This window comes from Lissotriton helveticus, chromosome 8 (assembly GCF_964261635.1).
Source record: "Lissotriton helveticus chromosome 8, aLisHel1.1, whole genome shotgun sequence".
Taxonomy (NCBI): Eukaryota; Metazoa; Chordata; class Amphibia; order Caudata; family Salamandridae; genus Lissotriton; species Lissotriton helveticus.
Genome location: NC_136069.1, coordinates 1,045,033,141 through 1,045,050,825, shown reverse-complemented (window position 1 = coordinate 1,045,050,825; position 17,685 = coordinate 1,045,033,141). Strand labels below are relative to the sequence as shown.

At 42.8% G+C, this 17,685-nt stretch overlaps 1 protein-coding gene across 1 annotated transcript in view; it reads right to left on the bottom strand.

Moving 5' to 3' along the window:
• The window catches only part of MSL3 (MSL complex subunit 3), a 176,263-nt gene that overhangs the window by 148,289 nt on the left and 10,289 nt on the right, over positions 1-17,685 (bottom strand). Inside the window, exon 2 of the mRNA XM_078657908.1 lies at positions 15,611-15,693. Coding sequence (XP_078514034.1) covers positions 15,611-15,693 — 83 coding nt within the window. The remainder of the gene's footprint in view (positions 1-15,610; positions 15,694-17,685) is intronic.

Here is a 17,685-nt window from a genome sequence, read left to right as displayed (position 1 = left end):
AATGCAACACTTCTAGACACAGTTTCAAACCTAATAACACTACACTTCAACCTATGCATTCTTGGTGACCCAAACATTTGGTTTGACAAACCCAAAATGGCCTAGACACACTGAACCTATATCAGATCATCCACAAACATCGCTGGACACAGATATGTCATTTTTGCCAAATCAGAACTTGTTACCTTTCAATTACTCCAGTCACATGGTCAGACAACCATTTGCTTGCTTTCCAACATAAAACAACACAAAGCAACACAACGTAAACCACCTTACATGCATCCACATATTGACCGTCGAACAAATTAGATTTTAAACACTTAGAAACACAACTAACATCCAGTACAGCTATAGGCACAATAAATTCTGTTAAAAATTAAGAGTGGCTACAGCAAGCTTTTGCGATCCTAATGCCAGTAAGACCCCCAGAGGAAAAGAAAAGAAAGCAGGCACCTAGGAGAAATACAGAGCTAAAAAAGATAAAACAGCAAATTAGAAAGCTCCTAAGCACCTGGCTCAAAACAAACATCAATCAAGACAAACTTTACCTACAGAAACTTAAGAGATTAAACATTAACAATTAAAAGCTAAGAAACAATACTATTCCGACAGAATTCAAAATGATAAATGTGCAAATAAAGAATTTGATAACATTCTCACTGAATTCAGTAAACCAAATTGCCTAGGAGCTCATCCCATTACTCAAGAATTCACAGACAAACTGGTAAATCGATATACAACCAAAGTACACACGTTAGACTCTTATTTAAAACAAAGAAAACCCACCAGCATCAACCCTTTTCCAACCCGCCCCCCTCCCCCCGATCCCAAGAGTAGGCAACCCAGCCTCTCCATTACTTCCAAAAATTATCACGCAATGAATTTAGGGACCTGGTCAAAGCAAGTCGGTCTGGCGGCAGTCCTTCTGACCCACGTCCACCACAAACCTTCAAGAAAATGCTTCAAACTACCTCTGCTGCCACATCAGTAAGAAGAATCATCAACAATTCATTAACTATGGGAATTTACACAGAAGAGCTAAAAAAAAAATCATACATATGCCCATTACTAAAGAAAACAAGCCTTGATCCGCTTAACCCTGAAAACTACAGACCAAATACAAATGGAACTTTCCTGGACAAACTGATAGAAAGATCAGCATTCTCCCAGATGCCACAATTCATTGAAGATAATTCCATAATTTCAGACTTCCAAACAGGATTCCGTCCAGGAAGAGGCTCAGCATCTGCCCTCATTTCTATCTAGGATGACCGTAACAGCACAGTTGACTGGAAGAGGTTGCTGCACTACTTCTCTTGGTCCCCACAGCTGCCATTGATATGGTTGACCATATCACTCTAATACAAACACTCTACGAAGCAGGCATATCGGAGACTGCTCTCGACTGGATCACATCCTACCTTAAAAACAAAACTAATTCTATCCATATCCCCTTGCACATCCAAACTTTACAAAAGCAGGGGTCCCTCAAGACTCTTTTATTTCACCCACGCTTTTCAACATCTACATGAAGTCATTACAAGCACGGATCAATGAATTTCACCTCATATGCCATAACTATGCAGATGACACACAAATACTCCTTAAGCTAGAAAGCCCCAAACACCTTGGAAACTGACAAAATTTTTAGTTGCCACAGAGCCGTTGATCGGTGGATGACATGGAGCCATCTCAAATTGAATGCTTACAAAATGAAAATGCTCACATGTGGCGATTGGAAAAATTATGACCCACTCGCCGCCAGACCGGACCATCTGGGAACTCCGCCTAAAGTATCATAGGAAGTAAGAAACCTAGGAACTACCGTGGACCCCAAGCTATCAATTAATGCCCTAGTGGACAAACTAGCAAGATCAAGCTTCACTATATAAAAACTCTGTGACGCATCTTCGCCCACCTGGGATGCCCACACAAGGTCCAGGCTACTTTCTCTCTTGTTCTGTCTTAAGTTGATTGCGCCAATAGCCTTTACCACAGATCATCTTTAACCACTATGAAAAGACTACAATGGATTCCGAACTCTGCTGCCAGACTATTCTTACATAAAATGCCACAAGCCCACATCTACCCTGCCTTAAAGGCTATACATAGGTTTCCGGTTGCCAGAAGATCGACACTCAGGCTGCTCTGTATTTCCCACAAAGCGATACATGGAACAGGGCCGGTCTTCATCAGGAATAAAAGCACCAAATATATTTAACAAAGGAATCTCTACTGTAGATTGGCACCTCGCCACGAAATCCTGCCTCAGGAGAAAAAAACATTGGTGGCACATCTTTCTCTGTTGATAATTACCTTATATTCAGAAGACTACTCAAGAGTTGGCTCTCCTCCACATAACCACCATCCTCAAACATAAATATACAGCATATCCCTGTGTAACTATGCATCTTTTTGGACTATTAATGTGTACCTAGATATGTGTATTCCTTTGTATAAACATGTATAATAATTATGTTTATAAATATTGGTTAGTTCTGCTTAACAAATGTACATATTACTTATGGTTATATTATTCTATTTTTAACGTGTATATGGGTCACTGCATAAATAGGTACATTCTCATCATATCTATTTATCTACAATTGCTTCACTATCGAATTATAAAAAAATAATTATAAACACTTGAAATTCTGAGTTTATTAAATGCAACTTAAATCTACAAATATTACTTTCCTTATATATATATATAAACCTTTCATATACATGTTTATACTTATTACTTTATTTGTAATTCAGCATAGCCAATGTACTACCCTATATCTCACTCTATAGCTCTCTTAATATATCCTCTACCTCCACTCTCCGAGTCATCCAAACCCCATTCTACTACTATGAGCCCCAAAAGAATGCTTTCTTGACTCTTCCCTCCTCTACCCTTCTTGAATGATCTCAAACCTCTTGTACTATTCAGATCTCCCAAACAAGCCTTTCTAAACCCTTCCCTCTGACTCTTCCCCTCTCCCGGTCCCAGGTCCCCATTACTCATCCCAAACCTCCTCCTACTGCTATGATCTCCAAATCATCCAGTATCCTTTTCAAACCAACTAACAGACTCAAATGAATTTCATATTTCCCTATACTAATTCCCCACTAATCCTGTCTGAGTTCCGAAGTAGTGTGCTACCCACCAAAAGGTGCTTTGAAATCTCATCAGGGGTAGCAAGCGCTATGTAAATGCAAACCCTTCGCTCTTCTGTCCCCCCATTTTTCTTTTACAATCCAAATAAACTCACATGTCCACTGCACACCGCTCAAATAAATTTTATAACTCCCTATACTAATTCACCACTAATCCTATTTGGGTTATGGAGTAGTGTGCCACATGACGAAAAGCGCTTCGGCGCTTCATCAGGGGTAGTAAGTGCTGTATAAACGGAATTACAATTACAATCAGTGTGAGTCATAATTTTTCCTTCCTATGCAGTGGATGGGGCAGTGGGATGAGACAGTCAAGTGGATGAATGAGTGGTCAGAAGTGTGGGGTGGCTATCAGAACAGCAAATGGTACAGAGTTAGTGAGAAAGACTAATTCAAGGAAAAGCTGATGAGTTTTGGTGCGTGTGTGTATTATTTGAATGTGTATATTAGTTACTCGTCCATTCAACTGATAATCATTACAGATGCAACAATTAAGTTTGATCGCTTTATGGACTTGTTTTCCAAGCAAGGCATTAAGTTCAGCAAACGAGAAAGCAATGCTATAAAGACAAAATGCTATGACCAGAAAGTAAAGTGTGAAGTGGTCAAACAAAAAGGGTGATGGTGTTTGAACCTGTTCACAAAAAGAACTAAAGGGTGATTAACGTTTGAGAACCCAGCACAGAGTTAAACTTATTACCAAACAACTTAGAATAATATAGTGTAATATGTTTGAGACAGGTCAGTCCAAAAAGAAGAAGAGCTGCAGTCTTCTGCTTCCAAGAAAGTAGTTTCTTTGGATGAACAAAGACAGAAAATGCTCTCCTACTCCAATCAAGAAGATATAAAGTATCAATAGCTGCAACCCAATAACAAGAAGGCAAGATATGCAGAGTGTGTTTGAAGCTGCACCAAACCTGCTTCACCACTTGGAGTTCTAAACAAAGAAGAGATTCAATAAATTCACATAAAAGCAATTATAATGTGCTACATTGAAACACTCTATAGGTTCTGCAATGGTGGAGCACATTTAGGAACGAAACTGTCAAAGAAGCTAAGTTCAAGGACTGAAGTTTGACTCTACTATGAGGTTTTAAAATGTTGGTTGGGTTAAATCTGCTTCTGAACATACAACTCTAACTGGCACCAGTTCTCGTGTGCTACGATATCAGTGTCTCATAAGCAAAATGATCAACAGCCGCAGACAGGCACTAGAACAAAAGCAGGCATCCTCATCTTTGAGTAGGGCACACAGCCCGATCTAGTACCACAAATGTGATTATTTTTCTTTTAGTGGTGGATTACTGCAGTATGGTAGGTACAGTTTATTCGACTATTTTCACTAGCAAAATTCCATTGATGTGGTAGGCCGTTTGGCCTACCACATCCATGTTGACACCATTAACGCAGCTTATTTAAAAACAACAAATTACTTTATAAAAAAAAGAAAAAGAAGGAATAGGGGCTTTTGAGTAGCCAGAGCTATAAGCCTTTGAAAGGCTGTGAAAATAGATATAAATTTGGTCCTGCCATTTTTCTATTTTACCTTTCAACCATAACACACATTTCAGTTCTATTGAGAATGAAAAAAGAAAAAGGATGATGGTATGTATCACAAAGCAGTCACATAGAGTGGTGCTATGCCATTGCCTGAGACTTGCATTTCAATAATGCCGAATGATTGCATTCAGCCAGTCCTTCCACTTTGTATCATCAACACTAAATAAGAAATAGGGAAAAACTAAATGGGAAAGTTACTTTCACTGGCAATATTCCTGGTAATAATTTTACCATACCGACAAGTTCCTCACATTATGACGATTCGGCAGGCACCGGGGTATAGAAAGAAAATCTTTTCCCCAAGCAATAGTTCTCCAACGCAGACAGGCCGCAATTCAAGACTCCTATTAAGCTTCAGGACACAGGATCTGAGAACATCTAGCCATCTATGGCATTGACTGGTACGCTGGCATAACTTCCTTGACATTTTTCCACATCCAATTAAGGCCTATCGAGATGTACTGTGAAAGCTTTAAGCTACAGTGGCAGCAGAGAATACACTGGTCGGGAAGAGACACAAAAGCTGAAAAGGCAGGCAAATATAATTTTACAGTGGCAACTGCCAAGCCCTCATCAGAGTCGAGACTTGAAAAGATTTAAGCCTTCAGTCATACAAAGCAACACATTTTGACCAACAGCTCGCAAAGACTGACTTAGCAACTTTTCAGGCAGCCAGGAAGACATCTACTACTTCTGGTGACAAGTAATCGGTCTCTGGTTAACGCCACTAAATCTCTGCAAATGTAGATGAAGAGTATGAGGATTAGGGTTAAGCAACTGAACATCCTGCTGCAAATGTAAAAGTGGAGGCATAATGCCTAGTTCCAATAGATTGGCGTACCAGATCCTCCTCGCCCAGTCTGAGGAGTTCGATCCTCTCACACCTTCCATAGGACCCTGGAGATGAGCAGAAGAGGAGGAACATATAAAGCAGCTCCAGTGGTCAGCCAAATCTGAAGGCATTCTCCAGGCAATTTCTTCAGAGTGAAATAAATGAAACAACACAGTGTATACTTCTGTTCAGGAATATGGCAAAGTGGTCCGCATGCAGATATCCCAATTTGGAGAAGGTGACTTCGAGATTACAATCCCTTTCTTGGTTCTCTACAGAGAGGTGACTCTAGCATCAACAGGATTGGCTGCCACCGGGAAAACACCCAGCTTCAGCTCCTCACACAGGTTCCAAGAACCCGCATTGCCTTACAGGATTTTTTTCAAGTCAAAGGACAAGTTTTCTTAGACTTTAGTCTTTTAAACATAGATTCTTAAAAACACAAATGACAGTTAGGACCAGTGGTTAAAATGGGCAGCACTCACAATATAACACAATTAAAACCACAATTCATCAATCGCGTATAAATCTACTTATTTTAAGATTACACAGAAGATTAAAATTGGTCCTCATAATACTTTTAAAATATATCAATGACCGTAAAAATGTATCAAAAGACAATAAAAATCGTCCCATAGCACACACTACATACAGAAATCTCATTTCTAGGAGTAGAGAAATCGATTTCCCCATATCCTTGATATCATATTTCGTGAAAAAAAATTTAATAGGAACTTCCGTTGAACTTAAAACCACAGACAGTCCACAAGGATGTGTATTAGATCATACTTCGTGTTGAGGCCACACTTACAAATGTTATCTTCATTTAGCAAAGTTCCAATCACCTCAGACATCAGAACTTGGTTTACCCCAAATATAAATCTCAGGAGTCTTCAACACACCTGTACACTATCCCATCCATGAATTTATCAGGTTACGTTATGTTATGTTAAGTGAAGCTTGTATAGGGCACTGACACCAAAGGTTTCCTGGCGCTTGAAGACAGAGTGAGTGAGGGTGAGGCAGGGGTGACGGAGCTTTAACCAAGGGGGGGGAAGAGGTGAGTTTTTAGCGATTTTCTGAAATTAAGAAGGGAAGGACTGGATTTGATGGAGAGAGGGAAGGAATTCCAGAGACCGGGAGCTGGGTGGGAGAACCGGCGGCCACCGAATTTCTTGGATTTAGCTCTGGGGGTGACTACCAGGTGAAGATAAGCTGATCGGAGGTTGCGCGTTGGTCGATGAGGGATAATTAGGGATTTGAGAAACGCGGGACCGGTGCAGTGAAGGGCTTTAAATGTGAGGCAGCCCACCTTGAAGGCTGCCCTTTGACCAATTGGTAGCCAGTGCAGGCTGTGAAGCAGAGGTTTTGCCGATTGCCATTTGGGAGTTTTATGGATGAGACGGGCCGCCTGGTTCTGAATAACCTGAAGGCGGTGCAGCAGTGATTGTGGGAGACCATGGTAGAGGGAGTTGGAGAAGTCCAGACGGGATAGTACCAGAGAGATGACAACCTGGGTTAGTGCGGCGGGTGGCAGTAGATGGCTGACTTTGCGGATCTTCCGGAGCTGATGCATACAAGAGGAGATGACAGCAGCCACTTGAGCTTTAAGAGATAGTTCAGAGTCGATAATCACACCTAGGCTTTTTACTGATTTGACCGGGACTGGGGGGGGACCTAGCTCAGAAGGCCAGAACTGCGCGCCCCAGTGAGCGAGGCTGAGTCCAGGGAGAAGGAGCTCGGTTTTACCCGGATTTAGCTTTAGTTGATTCAGGTTCATCCAGTGTTGGATGTGGATCATGACGGTGTGAAAAGTGTTAGTGGCATTAGGAAAGTTGAGTGGAAAAATAATCTGCAAGTCATCGGCGTAGTTGTATACAGTAATGTCCCAGTTCTGAAGTGAATGAATCAAGGGCCGGAGGTATAGGTTGAACAACAGTGGCGAAAGGGAGGAGCCTTGGGGGACTCCACAGGTCGTGGGAGTTTTTGCCGCTGTATAGGGGCCCAGACAAACGGCCTGTGTTCTTCCAGTCAGGAAGGACTCGATCCACTTAAGAGCAGTACCCTGGATGCCTGCCTGGCCGACACGGTGGAGGAGGATGTTATGGTCCACCGTGTCGAACGCGGCGGCCGAGGATCCAGGAGTACAAGGGCTTGGGGAATCGCCGCGTCCGCGTTACTCCTCAGTGTGTCCAGGACTGCCAAAATGACGGCCTCAGTAGAGTGGGCAGGCCTGAAGCCGGCTTGGTTGGGCTCGAGGTGGCAGGAGGTTTCAATAAAATTAGAAAGGCATCGAGTGACGTGAGCCTCCATTAATTTGGAAAAATAAGGGAGGAGAGAGATGGGGCGATAATTGGATGGTTCCGCAGGGTCAGCGCCAGGTTTCTTGAGGAGGGGCACTAGAATGGCTTCTTTGAGAGATCTAGGGACAATACCACTGCTGAGTGAGCCGTTCAGCAGGGGTAGGATGCAGTCGGGTAGGTTGAAGCAGACGTTCCGCAAGACCGAAGGCGGACAGCAGTCATTAGGGGAGCCTGATTTGACCCGGGTAGCAAGTTCCGCTAACGAAGTGGGGTTAAGGTCAGGAAGTGTAGTGAAGGTCAGGGGGTTATTAGGAGAAATATCAGAGGATGGGAAACAGATTTCTTATTCTTAAGATATATGAAATCTTCCTCTCTGGAGACCTGTTTTTATACTCTTTTGAGCTCAGCCTTGCTCAACCCTATCTGATCAATACCATCTGCTATTTTTATTTTTTTATTTCCTCCAGCAATTAAGAATCCTACCTTCAAGTCCTCGGGCCCAGGTTAGCTCACTTTATAATATCTCCCTGTTACATAGCAGAGAAATTTGGAAATCTCCTCACAATCTATCCGCAACCAGAATTTTTTTATATTTGCATCTGCTAACTGGGTCCAACCCGTCAGACCGGTTTCTACTCTAACTGCCTGCATCATTGTAGATGATGGGAGAAAAAGTATTCTTTTTAGGCATGTGGAAAAGTGCCTCTTTTTACATGATTAGCCCCAACTTTTTCCTGGTTTTGAATGTAGTGAACAAGGTCCCTTTCAACCAGGCCCCCTGTGACAGTGCTTTTTTCCAAAAACCTATCCACAATTGGTACTTCTGCCCCCTGTAAGTTACTAGTAAGTGGTACCCTGGGTACCTGGGAGCTAAAGAGGGCCTCCTGGGACTCCCCTCACTTGGACTATGTCACTGCCCTTGCAGCTTGCATACCCCTGTGAGGTACAAAACGACAAAGCCAACATTGAACCCTGCTCTGCCAACTCCTACCCTAAGGTGGGGGAGGTGAGGTGAAGCACATTGTTCAGTCCCCACCATCTTGAAGATGGGGGAACCTCTCCAATCAGGGCTGGTCTAGACTCCCTCCCCCAGGAGGATGGCATAATAGATTTACCTACCTGCAAGCAGTGTTGCTCAGAGAACTCCCATTCGTCAATGAAACAAATTGGGCCAACTACGATTTTGATCTCTGCACCCGGCCACCCCTTTGCCACTGGTTGTGCAGTTTTGGTACTCATCTGACCCTTGCCCATTGCTAACTTTTGGTCCCGAAGACTTGAACTGTAAATGCGGTACTTACCTGTTTAACAGCAATATTGTTTTCCCCAAAGGATAGCATTGAACTGTTCAGAAATTGTTTGTGTCGACTTTTGAAAGTGAAAAGTATTTTTTGTTAAAAATGTACATACCTTATTGAGAAGATCTTGGTCTTAAAATAAAAACCAAACAAAGCTTATTTTTTTTTAATTGGTCTGGATCTCCTTTTTTTTTTCACAACCGTATCTGGATCTCCTTTTTGAGTCGTGTCCATTATTGATCAATGCTGTGAAAGAAATATCCAACACTCCTCTGTAGTCTGCCTAAAGCTGCTTGCCAACACTACCACTAATAGCACTCTGGGTTTTACATTGAGCCCTGTACACTTTTGGCGAACCCCTGAACTCTGTGCACGGTATAAGCACCTAGTGGACATATTATATACAAAGCCAGCTTCCTACACGGCATTTCCTTCTTTGTGGTCCCAGATTTTTTACCTCCTTTGTCGCCCACCTTGGCAACGTACTGGAACTGCGGCCTTATGATACCCTGAAAGACTGCCAGCACTGGATGCAGGGAGGGATTCCTTTAGCGATTATCACATTTCTTCAGCCCCCCACCCTCTTCCCCTGATGAGAGAGCCTAGGCTTGTATAGAAGCTATGTGATCCTTCCAACGTAAGTCATGGGAGAACCACATCCCTAAATATTTATGTTTCTTGGCTCTCTCGAATTTTTACATTGTTTGAAGCTTAACCCCATCTTGTCTTCCCTATCAGAAGCACTTTGGTCTTTTCCATGTTCATTTTTTCTTCTTACAGTAGTTTGAAAATACATCTAATTTGCTGTGGAGGTCAATTTCAGTCAAATTAAAAACTACTAAATTGTCTGTGTATTAGAAACAGCTAAAATGCATGCCATTCAACTCTAAACTTCCCCAAAAGTATTTTGAGAAGACCTTTCCACTTACATTTAACAGGTGTATTTGCTGATAGTTTCTTTGGCGGGAATTTTTGCCTTTGTTTTTTTTTAGGTCTCGCCTGACCCAGCGCATACGCTGCCCTGGCGAGACATTTAGTGAGGGCTCAAAAATTGCTACCATGGCCAGCCTAGATCACCAGTCTATGTGCGCGGGCGCGCGCTTAGGAGCCGAGGCGCCAAATGGCAAACCTCGTCATACTCATTAAGCGCCCGAGATCACTTTCGTCCACAATCACTTTAGCAGCGCCCCTTTGATGTTCGCCTGCGATCACTTTCGCAGCGCCCATTTGATGTTCTTGTTCAAAGAACATCAAACATCAAAGAACATGTGTTAATGCTTTGCTGCTGCCCGTTTGACTTACGTGCTTTCTCTTTCCACAAACTCGATGTTTGTGTTCCTTTATTTTGAGATGCTTTTAGTATTACTCTCACACACACACAACCACACATATAACCACAACACGCCACACACAAACACCACACAACCACACACACCACACAACCACACACACAACCACATACACACACAAAATCACAACCACACACAACCACACAATCACACACACAACCACACACACACACCACACAACCACACACGACAACCACACACACAACCACACACATAACCACACACACACACATAACCACACACACATACACAACCACACACACAACCACAGCCACACACACAACCACACATACAACCACACAACCACACATACAACCACACAACCACACACACAACCACACACACAACCACACGCACAACTACACAACCACACACATAACCACACGCACAACTACACAACCACACGCACAACTACACAACCACACACAACCCCAAGCACACCCACACAACCACATCCACAGCTAACCACACACAAGCACACACAACCACCCACACACACACCACACACACAACCACACACAACCACACACACAACCACACACACACACACACCACACAAACACACACAACCACACACACACACACACCACGCAACCACACACAACCACACACACACAAAATCACAACCACAACCCCAAGCACACCCACACAACAACATCCACAGCCACACCCAACCACACACAAGCACACACACACACAACCACCCACACACACACAACCACACACACACAACCACACAATCAACCACACACACACACAACCACACACATAACCACACACAGCCAAACACACACAATCAACCACACACACAACCGCACACACACAACCACAGACACAACCACATACACACAACCACACACACAACACCACGCACACAATCACAACCACACACACAATCACAATCACACACACAATCACACACACCACACGCACACAACCACCCACAACCACACAGACACACACAAACACACACTACATCCAACCATACACACAAACACACACAACAACAACACACAACCACACAACCACAACCACACAGTAGTTTGAAAATACATCTAATTTGCTGTGGAGGTCAATTTCAGTCAAATTAAAAACGACTAAATTGTTTGTGTATAAGAAACAGCTAAAATGCATGCCATTCAACTATACACATCCCCAAATGGATTTTTGAGAAGACCTTTCCACTTACATCTAACAGGTGTATTTGATGATATTTTCTACACACACACAACCACCACACACATACACACACACACAACCACAGACAATCACACACACAACCCCCCACACAACCACAACCACACACACAACCACACACACAACCACACAAACACAACCACAAGCACAACCACACAACCACATGCACAAACACACCCAATCACACACACAAACACATACAACCACACACAACCACACCGACAAACACACATAACCACACACAATCACACACACAATCACACACCCATACACACACAACCACACACACCACACACACACAACCACACACACCACACAAACAACCACACACACAAACAACCACACACACACACACAACCACACAACCACACAACCACACACACACACAACCACAACCACACACAACCACACACACAAAAACACACAACAACACACACATACACGTGTTACCATCCTTGTGGGGACTATGTGTGAATACCTGCCTTGTGGGGACTAACCTTTCCCAATATTTTTAAAATACACTAATAACAGAAAAATGTTCAGAAAAAATTCATGATACAGGATCCTGCTTCAAATTTGCAAATATATTGTTATTTAATCGTGCGTACAACACCATCCTTGTGGGGACTTGAACACGTGCTACCATCCTTGTGGGGACCTAGTCTGTAACACTATTTGTGATTGAATATAGTCAAAGGCACATGGCTAAATGTTTATATTATCAACCATATACACAAACAACATTATAATCTATTCATATATGAATTGCTGCATATATACCAACGGTATACATTAAACACAGATTATGTTAATGTGCCAGAAATATCATATCATGCTTAAAGAAAGACACTTAAAGCTGTATTTAACTTATTTATTAATACTTAAAATCTTAGGTGATAAGGGACTAGAACATAAAGAAATTACTACACCAACAAGATGTATGAGGACATTAAGTCGAGTAGGCGAGGGACTTGCAGAAATAGGTTCAGAGCCAGAGTCGAAAACATCAGAATCTTATCCTGAGTGTCAACAATCCTCTAGTGACGTGGAAAGGCATTTGTGCAGATTGTGTCAGCACTGCACCTATAACTGTTCGCTGCCTCGTGGTGGTGGTACTTCTGGATTCTGATGGAGATGCCCATGTCATGCAGGAGAATGATAATGCACTGGAGATAGTCCGTGACCAACTCCAGGGACCGCACCAGCACATGTAAGTCATTCATGTATGAGAATGCATGGACTCCCAACCTCCTGAATGACGCTGCCGCAAGAATTAGCACATTAGTAAAATCTCCAGCAGCAGATGTCAGAATAAATGGAAGTAACACAAATCTCTGTGCTGAAACCTCACGTAACTGGAGGTAGCGCTTGTAAGCATTGGGGAGAGGTTGTAGCCTCGAAACTGGGGAATCTGGTTCGAGCCTCGGATACGACGCTCAACATCCTGTGATTCTGGGGAAATCACTTAATCTCCCCGTGCCTAACAAAAATGAATGTGTCCATCTGTAACAAAACCGGTGCTCATGTGAAGCGCTCTGATACCCGATATCCTCGGGTCTAGTTCGCGCTATATAAAACATTTTTTTTAAAGCAGTGAGGACTGTCTGAAGGAAAACAGGTATCTTGAAGATTCAGGGACGCCGTCCCATTTCCTGCATTGAGGGTTAGCAACATGTGGCGGAGGCCAATCATTTTAAACCCGTCCTGCATAAAGAAGAGGTTGAGGAGCTGTATGTCCATAATGTGTCTGAGGTCTATGCCATCTTCGGGGCAAAGAAATAAAAGGAGTAAATTACTGTACCCCTCTTCACCATGTTTACCACTAGCATGGCACCTTTTTTCGACAGGGCTAGACCTCTGCATTCAAGATCGAGGTGTGTCATGGTGGAGAGGCCTTCCTTACCCTCTGTAGACAGTCTGGAAAGGGGAAGGAGAAGTGTGGGAGGTTAAGAAAGTAAAGAAGGAAAATAAAAGTGAACAACCCTTGTAGCTTGCAGATGGGATGAGGCGATCTGCTACAATCAACTCCCAAAAGGTGACAACATGGACACCCTCTGCTCTATTGAAGCTGGTAATCGAGGGGGAAGGAGTCAGACTGCTTTTGAAGCGGCAAACCCAGCAGAAAATAAGAAAAAAGCTAGAGCATGTGCTGCTGCTTGCATCCCTTAGATCCACCACTTTTACAAAAAGAATAGTAGAGTTGTTATGGGGTCTCCACCAACTAGAAAGGCTGTTGTTGAGAGAGTTGCCCATACGAGAATCCCTAAAAACGACACTAGTGTGTTGGTGGAACCATTTCACTGGGGACTCTAGATGGACTAAGAGTGCTCTGGATCTGCAGATCTCCAAGCTTTCCTAGGTCAGGGAAGGGCTTCTTTGAGCGGTTTGGGGGGGTTTCAGGGGGCGTGTACTTCCACCCAAGAAGGCATTTGGCTAAGTTTATGAACTTTCAAGCATGAGGAGGGTTTCTTCCCACCCGCTGGAACGAACTCCAAGAGCATTTCACTTAACAGCAGCAGGGAATGCGGAGCTACCAAAGTTCCAATATTGGTCTTTACCTCAGAAGTCGGGAAAAGAAATTTCAGGACATATACTGTTTTTCATATCACAGTCAAAAAGACAAAAAGGAACAAACTTCTTCTGAAGTAGGACCAGAGAGGTACTGAAAACCTCCCTCTGGAGATGTGTCAAGACGACTAGTGTTTTGTAGATGTGTCTAGAGACCAGCAACAGTGTGACAATGAAGGAGGAGGTTAACAATCTCCTAATAATCTTGTGCCGTGATCCCCCAGTTTTTGATTGACATGTATAAGGGAAAGTCTGAGCCACATATCTTCTCCAGTCGCGTGAATCACTTGGCTTTGAGGAGATGCTCTGTCTCTTTCCACTAAAATAAGGTCTACTGACTTTGATGGTTGACGTGGCACTGAGAACGGCGTTGACGGTGGTGCAGGTGATGATCCCTTGGACCATGCAGGCAGTCGTAATAGACAATAGTTTCCTTGGAAGCAACGCCAGAGTCTGTGGAGGCTCATTCAGGAGGCATCAGACTTGAGGCGCCAGAACTGCCAAACCACCTAGAACGGTGCCACCACAGAGGAGTGGCCTAGAGGGTCCTGTGCCAAGGTGTCCAAAAAGGCCTCAACCTAGAAAGTGACTGCGGAGAAAGCTGGAAACTATGGCTGCCTCTTTTTGAGAACCAGAATCAGATTAGGCGACGGTGAAGGAGGCTAGCATTTGGGAAAGGTGCTAGCAAGTCTCTGATCGGTCCTGGGAGTATGACCATTTCCTTAAGGACGAAGATGTCTTCTCCATCCTATGCCCTTTATGGAGGAGGTACCATTTCAGGGCATCCTTATGGGCTCGTCACTTAGAGACCATAGCTGGAGACACTTGGTCTAGTTGCTGTAGAACTCGTAATAAGGAACAGGGGAAAGCTCCAAACCTGCATTGGTGAGGTGTAGAAAAAAAGGAACTGACACTAGTGAGCTAGACTACACAATATACTGCCAGATGTCATAACACCTTGGTGCACAACTGCAATTGTAAACACAGTGCCCCACCCGAGACACCGGACAGCTATTGCAGGGTAAACATTTCCCACATCAAGTCTGGAGCCTGGAGAACATTCATGAGGAGAGGAATCTGCAGGAAGAAGCCTTTGTCAGAATATACGTTTTTTAACATTTCTTTCGAATTTTACAGAAGATATAACACTGCTCTCTTAATAAATATAAAAATGGTTTCTTTATCAGAGGCACTAGACTATTAAAAGGATAACATACCCGTAAAAAGATTCAAGAGTAATAATAGCAAAAAACTGTGCATTTATCGCTCAGAAAAGAACACTAAAAGATAAAAAGAGCACAGATTTGGAAGGCTTTCAAACTGAGTACCAAGAAAGCTCACCTTCTGTTCCAACCATTAAAATGAATCAGATACTCTGGATTCTTTCTGCCTTTTTCATCTTTTCCAACAATAACATCAACCACCTGAAAGAAAAAAAAGTGTGCTATTAACCAACACAGCAAATCTTTAAAATGCCTGCCTAAAAGTTTTGCAAAATATATATTTTTGAATTTCCAAAATGCATAACATAACTTTTAAATATATTTCAAAATGGAGTATCACAAAGGAATTCTGATCAAATGAGACAAAGTCTTGCGGTATCTGAAAATCAATTTGGATACGCAATGCTGTAAAACATTAAAAAAATCGACTTTTAAATACAACTGTTGCTAAAAAGTAATCAGACAAATAAGCACAGTGGTTAAACCGCTATTACAATTCATGGTGGCATTTTCAACTGGAGTGTTCCGTTCTGTGGTCCTAGTTGAAAAAACAAAACAGGTTACAAGGTCCCAAAAACAATAATTGATAGTATTATATAAACCTATGAAAGAAAAGTACAGAGCTTCATTCACAAAGTTACAATAAATACATTTCCTGCATACTATATGGGTCAGAAGGCAGAACATGGAGCCAGTAGGCATGCAGAAAAACTATAGAAGCATTACTACGGGCAATTTACTTAGGCTCCCCGCAGAAGTGATAAGGTTCAACGTTAAGTAATTGTAGGAGACACGAGATCAAATTAGCCTAAATTCAGTGGTGGAGAGGGAATGGAAGAGCAAGGCCAGGTATAGTGTCAATAGAAAATAGTATGTCAGGTAGTGATGCTAATAGGGTTGCCACCTTTGTCAGAGAAAATACTGTCCATTTGTTCATATTTCAACATTCTATAAAGGTTGGGAAATGTCAAATAATCCTTCTTTATTTTTTCAAGTCAGATATTGTGCCTTTGTTTACTCTTATTGTTATTAATCACTTTTAGTAGCCACAGATAAGGCTTTTAATGTACGTATTCACCTAAGCTCTGTATTTAAGAAGCAATTGGTATATATTTAGCAGCAGTAACATTTCTAGAAGAATGCTTTAAAGAGAAACAGTACGAACGTATGGACAAAGTCAGTTTGGTTGCATACAACACAACTGAGAGAATACAAGTTAATTGAAAGTAGATGGCGAAAAAATGGAGAGATTAATACCTATTATACATTAAGCACCGTGCGATATAAGTTAAGGTATCATGTAGTATGCATGTGGTATTTACTGTCTGTTGCGCATGGCGATGAGAGAATGAGGTTGTCAATGATTCTTGTATTCCAGGAAGAAGAGGTAGACTATTAAGCAATCTTAAATGAAGGAGGAAGATGGTAACATAGCAGGTCAGAGAGAGTACTAGTAGTTGCCAAATCAACTGCAGTTAAATTAAAACATTAAAATGAAAAGAATATAGATGATGCATTTTATTAAAACATTACTGGATTAATATTGATTGCAAAAACCTCACTGTGCTGAAGAGTAGAGTGAGCAAATAGTGTGCCTGATCAACTACTGGAAAAATGCAATTGTGAAACACATAACAATTGAAATAGCCATAAAAACCTTTGCAAAAGACAATCCACAGCTCTATTCCTAGGTGCAAATGAATAGGTATTAATGCGTAATCCATTGAACACCCACCAGGTGAGCTAGAAGGCTGAGCTACGAGCTGCTCTCTGCAGCATCATAAAACTGCTCTTTCAGACAGAATGCAACGCAGAAGGGGAAACGGAAAATCATGGGACCGGGCCGTCAATAAGGGCCTGATTGCGATGGCGGAAGGCCCGCCACTGACAGCCTGTCGGTGGCGGGCCTTCCGCCATTGTGCTGCTGTTTTTCCCCCTGCCAAATTATGATGGCGGGGGGAATCGTTGATTCAGCGCGGCGGTCGTAAAAGACCACCTGCCACGGGTCCGACAGGCAGTCCTTTTCCGACCGCCTGTCAGAACCAAAACATTGCCCTACATTGCGGCGGTGCCTGCGCGATTATGATATCCCTTTCCGCCATTCGTCTTGCGGCGGTCAAACAGCAGCAAAACGAATAGCGGAAGCCGATTTAGAGGCCCGTAGCGGGCCCCCCTTCATCTCTGGGCCTGGGG